We start from the raw sequence: 10,467 nt of genomic DNA, 5'->3' as shown, positions 1-10,467 counted from the left end.
GCCACTACCCAAACCAGTCACCTAAGCCTAACATCAAAAGCCGGAAGCCGAAACATATTCGGAAGCCCCAGCCGAGCCACATACCGGGTCTGGGCACAATCCGGTCAGACGCATTCGTGTGTCGTCGCCGCCATCTTCCACAGGTCCGTCTTAAGATCATATTGAGGCTTCTACCTTGTCTGGCCACTCTTCCATCGACGTCACCATGACGCCAGACAGCAACCTCCTCCTGCGCGAGTCCATCTCCGTGCATCGGATGCCGAGCCTCCACAGCGCCATGCCGCCGATATCCGCCGACATCGATGTGTGAGAAGAAGCACCGCTCCACCATCCCCCCAGCCAGCACTTACTCCAGAACGATGCCCCCAGGAGGGAAAGCGATAAAACGCCATCATCGTCCGATCCGGAAGACCCAGATCTAGGGTTTCCTCCGGAGCATCCCGAGCCTGATGACGCAGACTGCAACGACGATGCCTCTACAAGGGAACGACATCTAAGACGCCGCCATCGTCCGCCATGACCGTAGTCGGCGCGATTTTCATCGGCAATTGCTCCACTAGACGTGCGCGGCCGACGTCGCTGGTCCCTTCAACCGGAGCAAACTCCAAAAGAATGCCCTAAAGAGGGACTACGACGCAAAAGCGCCGCCATCGCTCGATCCCAAGGAGATCTAGGGTTTCTCCCGTAGTTGCCCGCGCTGTCAAGGGCCAGACAAGGGTAGAATCCCGCGGATTTGCCCACCTGCCGACGAGTCGCACCCACCACCGTGCCGACGGCCGACCAACGATCAATCCGGCCGCGCCGCCGCGAACCGACCTGGTCACGCCGCCGCCGTCCCTGGCGGCCGCAACGCACCAGATCGCAAGGCCTTCTGCCGCGGGGAATCGATGTCGTCGAGGCGCCGCCACCACCCGCCGTGGCGACCGGTCTGCCGCCACGCTCTGGTACGGTGGCACCGGCTCGCGCCAGCCCCACCCGAGCGAGAGGGCCCGAGTCCCCGCCTCCACCGGCGATGGCTAGGCTTCGCCTGGCCGCGCCCTTGGGCGGCGGCGAGGGAGGAGGAGGAGGAGGAGTGGGGAGGTTCGGCGGCGATGGGATCTGGGGCCTCCCGGTCGCCCACGTGGGGGGCGGCTCAGGAGGGAGACGTACGCGTTATGGATATACTACCCAACAATGGTTCATTTACCCCTACCATTGGATCGGGGTGTGAAATTCCCTTGGTCCTTACGGGACGGGAAGCATTGGAGCAATTTCCATATCCTGCCTCGATGTCTGATAAAAAGGAAGCTAGCTTTTCTACGAAACCCTAAACCTCCCTGGTGGCGGCGATTGGGGATCGGGGGAAAAATTCGCGCTCGCCGATCTCGACCGGCGGAGCGCTTCGATCTCCTGAGAGGATGGCTACTTCTGATCATGGCAAGCAATCAGCGGGAAGTCAGGACCCGCTGCGCACAGATAGGGCTCGTTTGGACGAGGCTCTAGGGAAGCTGGGAATCACCGATGAAGAAGCTACTCCGTTGGTCATTGATGATCGCGAGGAGGATGCGCCAGAGAAGTGGCTACTAGCAGGGAAGGTACTGCATCGCAATGTGCTCCACATCCATACCATCACTAATGCTCTGCGGCCGGCGTGGGGGAACCCTCGGGGACTTCAATTCAGATCGATGGGAGAGAATATTTTTGTTGCTGAGTTTGAATCACAGCGAGATAGGGACCGCATCTGGGATGGATCGCCTTGGCATATCAGTAAGAACGCGGTCATCTTGGCTGATTTCAAGGATTGTATGAGACCCGATGAGGTTGAGTTTGATAAGTTGCATCTATGGGCTAGGGTTTTGAACCTACCCTACAACCTTAGGGATGATTCGTGGGGAAGAGTTATTGCAAAGCAGATTGATAAAGGAGCTACTCACGCACAGTTTGACCACATGGGTGGCTTTCTGAGGGCGAGAGTTTCAGTTGATGTGAACAAACCGCTGAGACGGTGGATTGTCATTGAATCGGCAAAGAGACAGAAGCAGGATCCCTATGATATTCAGTATGAAAACGTGCCCCACTTTTGTTTCTCATGCGGCCGTCTAGGTCACTCTGATCCGTTTTGCCCAACTCCTGGTCACCGGGATGACAAAGGGGAGCTACCCTTTGGTCTGAAGTTGAGGACGCCGGAGGAGCGCAGGAAGACTACCTCGGGGGAGTCTGCAGCCAGAGAGCAGCAGTCGGGCCCGGGCAGCAAGAGGGAGTCTAAGAATTCTAGCAATGTACCGACGGGGGGTAATGAGGTGAACTCACCTATTAAGAAGAAGAGTCAGCAAAAAAGAAAGGAAGCACCTCAACAGGTCTACCGTCGTGTTGAAACTGTACCACAGCTTCTGCTGACAGAAGTCGGAGAGCGGTCAGAGATTGTTGCTTCGGCTAATGCAATGGAAGATAAAGTGGAGGATGACTCTGGGGCTGATCGTGGTTATAACAGGCTTCCGAAGAAGAAGAAGCCAACTCCTGAGAATTCGGCAGAGGCTGCAGGACAGCCCTGTCCGTCCCAATGAATTGTTTGAGCTGGAACTGTCGGGGGCTTGGGAACCTATCGACAGTTCATGAGCTTCGCAAGATTGTGAAGCAGGAAGGACCCTCCCTTCTGTTTATCATGGAAACAAAGATAAAAGGGACCAAAGTTGAGAGTCTGAAGAACCTCCTTGGTTTTTCGGGGTGTTTTGCTGTTGATAGCAACGGCCTTAGTGGTGGCATCGGTTTGTTCTGGACAGATAATGTGACTGTTGAATTGAAGAACTATAGCCGTGCGCACATTGATGTAAGTGTCAAGTCAAATGATCAGCAGCAACCTTGGCGCTTCACTGGTTTCTACGGGGAACCTCGAACAGAAAATAGACATCATAGTTGGGAGTTCTTGCGTACTTTACATGCTATTCCACATTCTGGCTGGCTCTGTATGGGAGATTTTAATGAAACTATGCATGCTGATGAGCATTTTAGCATCCATCCGAGGCCGGAGTGGCAAATGCGCGGTTTCCGGGAGGTCTTGGATCACTGTTCTTTTCAAGACCTAGGCTGGAGAGGTGTTCCTTTTACAAGGGACAATAGGCAGCAGGGAAATGCCAATGTGAAAGCACGACTCGATCGTGCTGTTGGCAATGCAGATTTTCTGTCCGTGTACGTGTATTCTACGGTGAAACATATCAGTTCGACGGCTTCAGATCATTGCTATGTTCTTGCTGAGTTGAGGTGTGCTCAGGAACGTGGGGAACGACGTGGTCAACGCCCGTTTCGTTATGAAAATGTTTGGCAGTCTCACAATGACTATGATGCGTTGGTGAAGGATATTTGGCAGTCAGAGACGGGTCAGCAAGGTTTGGAGGGCGTTATGCTTGCACTAACGTCTGTTCAGGAAAAATTGGGAGCACGGGGTGATCGGGAGTTTGGCAACATCACCAAGAAGGTGCAGCGACTTCAAAAAAATCTGGAGCGTCTTCGAGCGGCCTCGATAGGATGTGGGCCGAATGCGAAGAGCTGTCAGTGGCGGCACAACTTCAAGAAACCTTGAGGCAAGAGGAGGTGTGGCTAAAGCAACGATCAAGAATTGATTGGCTACATAAAGGGGACCGTAACACAAAATATTATCAAGCCCAAGCGGCGAAGCACAGCCGAAAAAATAGATTTTCCTCCCTTGAGAGGGCGGATGGAACATTATGCGATGACCCAATGGAAGTGCAACATGAAATCATGGGTTTCTATCAAAACTTATATCAATCTCAGGGTTTTAATGATATGTCTGCGTTACTGCAGCTAGTTCCTGCGCGTGTCAATGACGCTATGAATGCTTTGTTGGAAAAGGATTTCACAACGAAGGAGGTGCGGGTGGCTCTTTTCCAGATGGCGCCTTCCAAGGCGCCAGGGGTGGATGGATTTACGGCGGGATTTTTCCAGCGCCATTGGGATATCTTAGGGGCAGATGTCACCGTTGCTATCCTAGATTTTCTGAATGGGGGCGAACTACCTTTGGGCCTAAACGATACAGCTATTACTCTCATTCCCAAGGTACGTAATCCCCAAAAAATCTCTCAATTCCGACCAATTTCGCTGTGCCCTGTTTTGTACAAAGTAGCATCGAAGGCAATCACAAACAGGCTCCGGGGCTTGATGGACGAGATTATTGGAGAGGAACAAAGTGCATTTGTGCCAGGACGGCTGATTACCGACAACGTACTGGTAGCTTACGAAACTGTACATGCGATGAAGAAAAAGAGGCGGTGCAAGCAATCCTCATGTGCTGTAAAACTTGACATGTTGAAAGCCTATGATCGGGTTGAGCGGCACTATTTGGAGGCTATGCTCTCTAAGCTTGGTTTCGGCGAGAAGTTTGTTCATCTCGTTATGAAATGCGTTACCTCCGTCCGGTTTGCTGTGAAGGTCAACGGGTCGTTATTGCCATACTTCACGCCGTCCAGAGGTTTACGCCAGGGTGATCCAGCCTCTCCCTTTCTGTTTTTGATATGTGCTGAAGGCCTAACCTCCTTGATGAATTATTATGGTGGTGCATATATTGATAGGGGGATAAGAGTGAGCGTTCACTCCCCGTGGATTAATCATTTGCTCTTTGCGGACAACAGTTTGATATTCATGAACGCCAAAGCGGAAAGTGCAAATCGATTAAATGACATTCTCCGGATCTATGCTGCTTGCTCTGGCCAGGCAGTCAACCGGGAGAAAAGTGCAGTTTACTTCATCCCAAATGCTTCTCAGGAGTTGAGAAGGGATATCAAGCAGACACTTGGAATCGTTGTGGAAGCTTTCACTGAGCGATATTTGGGTCTACCGACAGCGGTTGGCAAAATTACGAGTGGTAGTTTCGCTCATATCGTTGAGAGGGGCAGAAACAAAATGCAAGGATGGTCCGAGAGAAACTTGGCATGTGCAGGTAGGGAGATCTTACTCAAATCAGTGGTTCAGGCTATACCCACTTTTAGCATGTCTTGTTTTCAGTTGACCAAGAGAGTTTGCTCGCAACTTACATCTCCGATGGCAAAGTATTGGTGGAGTAGCTCCATTGACCGCCGGTCTTTGCATTGGGTGTCTTGGGAAAATCTCACTGCTCCAAAGGTGGATGGAGGTATGGGGTTTAGGGATTTGAAAATTTTAACCTAGCCTTGCTTGGCAAGCACGGATGGCGTTTGCTGACCCATCCCAACTCCCTATGCTCCAGAGTTTTGAAAGGAAAATATTTTCATAACTGTGATTTCATGGAAGCACATGCGCCTCGCTCAGCATCGGCGACTTGGAAGGCGATCATAGTAGGTCGAAAGGCGCTGGAATGTGGCTTGATCAAATGTGTTGGGAACGACGAATCTATATCCACTTGGACGGATAGGTGGATCCCGAACACAAGCACTCGCAAGCCAACTGGTTGGATTGGGGTCGATCCTATACCTCGGGTCTCAGAGTTGTTCGATCATGAGACGGGATCGTGGGATGTTGAACTAGTCCGACGAAACTTTCTACCATCAGATGCTGCGGCTATACTGAACATACCATTAAGAGCATCCGGAGGGGAGGATTTTTTTGCCTGGGATTTGGAGAGGTCTGGTGTTTATTCTGTTAAGTCGGCTTATCGTGCTCTAGTGACTCGTAACGAGCATTCTGCTCCAGAGGAAGGAACGATAACGGATCCATCATCGTCAGATAAACATATGTGGACCGCCTTGTGGAAGCTCAAGGTTATTCCCAAAGTAAGAGTTTTCTGGTGGCGAGTGTTACGGGGAATCCTCCCGGACTATGCTACCCTACAACATCGTCATATTCGTACAACGGCCATATGTGATATATGCAAGACACATCGTCATATTCGTACAACGGCGATATGTGATATATGCAAGACAGCGACGGAAGACTTGCACCATGCATTGATTGGCTGTTCTCATGCGGGTCTGTTTTGGAGTGCGGACCGTGATTTTATGGGAGTCAATCTGCCGCTGTTGAATTCGGGCTCGTGGGCAAGAGATGTGCTCATGGATGATCAGATTATGGACCATGACAGAGGTAAAATTATTACAGTCATGCATGCTATTTGGACGTCGAGGAATCGGTGGACCCATGATCAACCAGCTTATGATCCAGTTCACGCGATAAAAACTGTTCGTAATGATCTACTGCTGCTTGAATTCCCAAAGCCTGTACGAGGCGTCTTGGGTCTCCAATGGCGTCCTCCTGATGCGGGATGGATAAAGATCAACACGGATGGAGCAATAAACACTGAAGCTTCATGCGCGGGAGGAGGAGGCGTGGCGAGGTCTCATCTGTCGTTCATGGGAGCGTGGAGCAAACCTTTTCCAGGAGTGTCAGACCCTTTCGTTGCGGAAGCTCTGTCATTACGGGAAGGAGTTATCTTTGCACAACTACGTGGTTTCTCACACGTAGTGATGGAGGTGGACTGTTTAGAGGTTGTCAACCTCTGGTCTTCGCATGATAGTTCGAGATCAATTGTCACGCCTATTTTAGATGAAATTCGGGAGAAGTCTTTGTCTTTTATTTCCTTTTCGCTTAGGCATGTGTCCAGAGAGGTGAATACTTTGGCCGATTAGTGTGCCAAGAAGGCTTCCGCCTTATTGGTTTCGGAGTGTTGGCTGGAGGACTGCCCTCCTTTCCTAGTTAACAGCCTTAGGGCTGATTGTAATTACATGCTACTAAGTCAATAAAACTCCCATATGTTTCTGGCAAAAAAAAATTCCCTTGGTCCTTGCTCCATCCTGCGGCTCCTGACACCAGGAGTCAACCGTCCGGTAGATTTACGTTACGGACCATGCGAATCACTCCCACGATGCTCATGCATGCATCCAGGCCGTCCGATACTCGGCGGGGCCATTGATTAACTCCGTATGCACACGCAGTGCAGCCAACCACGCTCTGAAGAAATGAAATCTCAGCACTGCACGCACACTCCACATGACATGTACGCGTTACAGCGAGCAGTAGCTAGGACACACGGTCGACAGTGATACTAGCACGGAGGGAGAGCACGTACGCCGTGCAACAGTGTAACGCCTACAGTAGTAGTAGTACTCCAGTGCCATTCTGCAAAAGGCTCGCGGGTAGTAACTACGACGCGTGGGACAGGTGAGAAGAGACGCGTGAGGAGGACAAAAGTCGACGGTGCATTGCAGCGGGCGGCGCTCGCCCACGGGGAGTACGTGTGCCGGCCAGCGGTGGCGTACTGCGGCAGGCACCACCGCCGTCCACCGGACACCGCCCCAAATTCACCATACCAGTGCTGCATAGCACGATGAACTATCAGTAGTAGTAGTAGTAGGAATTAACTACGTCCATGCACCTGGCACTGACAGTTCCTGTTCCCGCCTCACAGAAAGGTCACTCAACAGTCGACGGACTCCAAGGCTCGAACCAGTATAGGAATCATAACGAGCCAGTCAAGGTGTCAAATCAGATAGTTTTGGCGTTGATTTTAGAGGAATACAAATGGGGGAAGGGCGTGTTGGATCATCTCCCCCTCTGCTTGCCGCTTCATGGCTGGTGGCGGGAAGGGGAAAGCTAAAAGATAGGTTAGGGTTTCACCGCTGCTTGCCGCTTCATGGCTGCAATCCCCTGCAAGGACCGCACTTCTTAGAGTCTGTCTTTTTGACTCCGATCCTACTTAAATTCATCCATCGAAACGGATTAGATCGAGCTACGACGTGGATTGATGCCGGCTCCTCGAGGCTGCATAGCATGATGAACACAAGTAGCAGAGGTAATTAACTACGTCAATGCACCTGACAGTCACTGTTTCCGCTTCACATGAAAGGCCACTCAACAGTCGATGGACTCCAACCACTTGGGATCAACTCACAAGGATTTTGCGTTGATTTTGCAAATGAAAATCAAGGGACACCACCTTTCGCGTCGCCCTCATCCTGCTACCCCGTCGGCGATTGGCTGGCTGGCCGGCTGGCCGGCGTGTGTGCCAGAGAGACGGACAGGCCTAACTAGCCCGCCAATGCATGCCACGGCGGGGAGTAATTGGTTGGGCGTTGGCCACCGCAGGCCGCCACTGGTGCCCGCCCCGATCGCATTTAACCCCACCTCACCGGCGACCCGACCCCGACGCGACGCGGCCATGTTCGCCACCACCATCACCACCACCACCACCCTCAGTAGTTGAGCCGCGTCCCTCGCGTGCGCGCACCCACGTACTACACTACACACACGTACATCTCGCACCGCGCCACCAACCGCGTGCCGCCCGTCTATATATCCTGCCCGCGCCGCGCCAGCCCCTGCCACTGCCACTGCCACTGCCACACTCCCTCACACTCGCCAGTCACCACCTGAACCGAGCTCACCGGAGCGCCACCATGGAGCTGCTGCCGCTGCTGACGGTGCTGCTGCTGGCGCACGCGGCGGCGTACCTGGCCTGGCAGGCCATGGCGCGCGCGCGGCGGGCGCGCTGCTACCTGCTCGACTTCGCCTGCCACAAGCCCTCCGACGACCGCAAGGTCACCACCGAGATGGCGGGCGCCGTCATCGAGCGCAACAAGCGCCTCGGCATGCCCGACTACCGCTTCCTGCTCAAGGTCATCGTCAACTCCGGCATCGGCGAGCACACCTACTGCCCGCGCAACGTGCTCGACGGCCGCGAGGAGTGCGCCACCCACTACGACGCGCTCGAGGAGATGGACGCCTTCTTCGACGACGCCGTGCGCGCCGTGTTCGAGAAGACGGGCGTGTCGCCGCGAGACGTGGACCTGGTCGTGCTCAATGTCGGGTCCTTCTCGCCGGCGCCGTCGCTGGCGGCGCGGGTCGTGGCCCGGTTCGGGATGCGGGAGGACGTCCAGGCGTACAACCTGTCCGGCATGGGGTGCAGCGCGGGCCTCGTGTCCGTGGATCTCGCGCGGCAGGTCATGCTCACCCGCCCGCGCACCATGGCGCTGGTGGTCACCTCCGAGTCCTGCGCCCCCAACTGGTACAACGGCACCGACAAGTCCATGATGCTCGGCAACTGCCTCTTCCGCTGCGGCGGCGCCGCCGCGCTGCTCACCAACGACCCGGCCTACCGGTCCCGGGCCAAGATGGAGCTGCGCTGCCTCGTGCGCGCGCACATCGGCGCCCACGACGACGCGCACGCCGCCGCCGTGCACTGCGAGGACGCCGACGGCCGCCTCGGGGTCAGCCTCAGCAAGGCGCTCCCCAAGGCCGCCGTGCGCGCCTTCAGCGAGAACCTCCAGCGCCTGGCGCCGCGCATCCTGCCGGCCGCCGAGCTCGCGCGCTTCACCGTGCGCCTTCTGGCGCGCAAGCTCATGCGCCGGAAGCTCAAGTTCGAGGGCCCCAAGATCAACTTCAAGACGGGGGTGGATCACTTCTGCCTCCACCCCGGCGGGACGGCGGTCATCGAGGCGGTGAGGAAGAACCTGGGGCTCAACAGCTACGACGTCGAGCCGGCGACCATGACGCTGCACCGGTGGGGGAACACGTCGGCGAGCAGCCTGTGGTACGTGCTGTCCTACATGGAGGCGAAGCGGCGGCTCAAAGCAGGGGACAGGGTGCTCATGGTCACCTTCGGCTCCGGGTTCAAGTGCAACAGCTGCTACTGGGAGGTTAGCAAGGACCTCGACGACGCCGGCGCCTGGGAAGACTGCATCGACGACTACCCGCCGGAGACCATGGTCAACCCCTACACGGAGAAGTTCGGATGGGTCAACGACCTACAGGGCCAGGGAGGCGCCTTCCCATTCTAACCTCCAATGCTTTGATTTTACTTTGGATCCTAAATTATTATTGATTATTTCAAGAGTTAAAGACAAACTCGTAGAAAATTATTTTAAATCAAGGGGGTATGTGTATGGTGGTCTTTTTTTTCGTTTACGATTTTTCTGTTCGTCCTGTTGATACGAACTTACACTTGTAAATAGTTAGCCCGCATATGTGTATGTACGATTGTACGTGGATCCACACGATGGATCGTGTTATGAACAAAAAGATGTTCGGTTATACTTAGATGAAATAAAAAGTAAAAACAGAGTGTGCACAAGAAAAGTGAACAAGGGCGTTGATGCGTGCCTGTATTTGTTAGTAGTACTTTTCAACTTCATATGTGTCAACAAGCTACATTGAGAATTAAAATTTTGTAAACAAATTATTATTAATCCAAGATTATGCTATGGTTATTTTATTTTGTCCCAGATCAGAAAAATTCTAACTTGTCTTGTTCATACAAATTTGAATCTGTAATGTTTTTGTAGCCAATTGCATATATATGTTTATATGCCTACAGGCGTGTATTGTTGTAAATAGAATTTTGTTCTCATATATACATGGCCTGTGTGTAGGAAGCGCAAAAAACAGGGTTATTCTTTTTCGTGAATACACAGAGGATGCATATCTTTTCATTGATAGGGGAAGAGTTGTACAACATGAGGTTACAGGAGCTCGCTAAGACATGTACACAGGAAGGCATGGAAGCGAGCT

The 10,467-nt window shown here is 53.2% G+C and overlaps 1 protein-coding gene across 1 annotated transcript; it reads left to right on the top strand.

Annotated features, from left to right (window-relative positions):
* Positions 1–8,092: 8,092 nt before the first annotated feature.
* LOC125515397 (3-ketoacyl-CoA synthase 12-like) lies at positions 8,093–10,035 on the top strand. The gene has a single exon (XM_048680863.1). It carries the CDS (start codon positions 8,358–8,360, stop codon positions 9,735–9,737), a length of 1,380 nt encoding a protein of 459 aa, XP_048536820.1. The 5' UTR covers positions 8,093–8,357; the 3' UTR covers positions 9,738–10,035.
* The last annotated feature ends 432 nt before the right edge of the window (positions 10,036–10,467 follow it).

Source organism: Triticum urartu, chromosome 6 (genome assembly GCF_003073215.2).
Source record: "Triticum urartu cultivar G1812 chromosome 6, Tu2.1, whole genome shotgun sequence".
In the NCBI taxonomy this organism is placed as follows: domain Eukaryota; kingdom Viridiplantae; phylum Streptophyta; class Magnoliopsida; order Poales; family Poaceae; genus Triticum; species Triticum urartu.
This window is presented reverse-complemented; position numbering and strand designations above follow the sequence as displayed.

Coding starts and splice junctions, on each gene's coding strand:
- LOC125515397 (XM_048680863.1), top strand. CDS start 8,358: ATGGAGCTGCTGCCGCTGCTGACGGTGCTGCTGCTGGCGCACGCGGCG.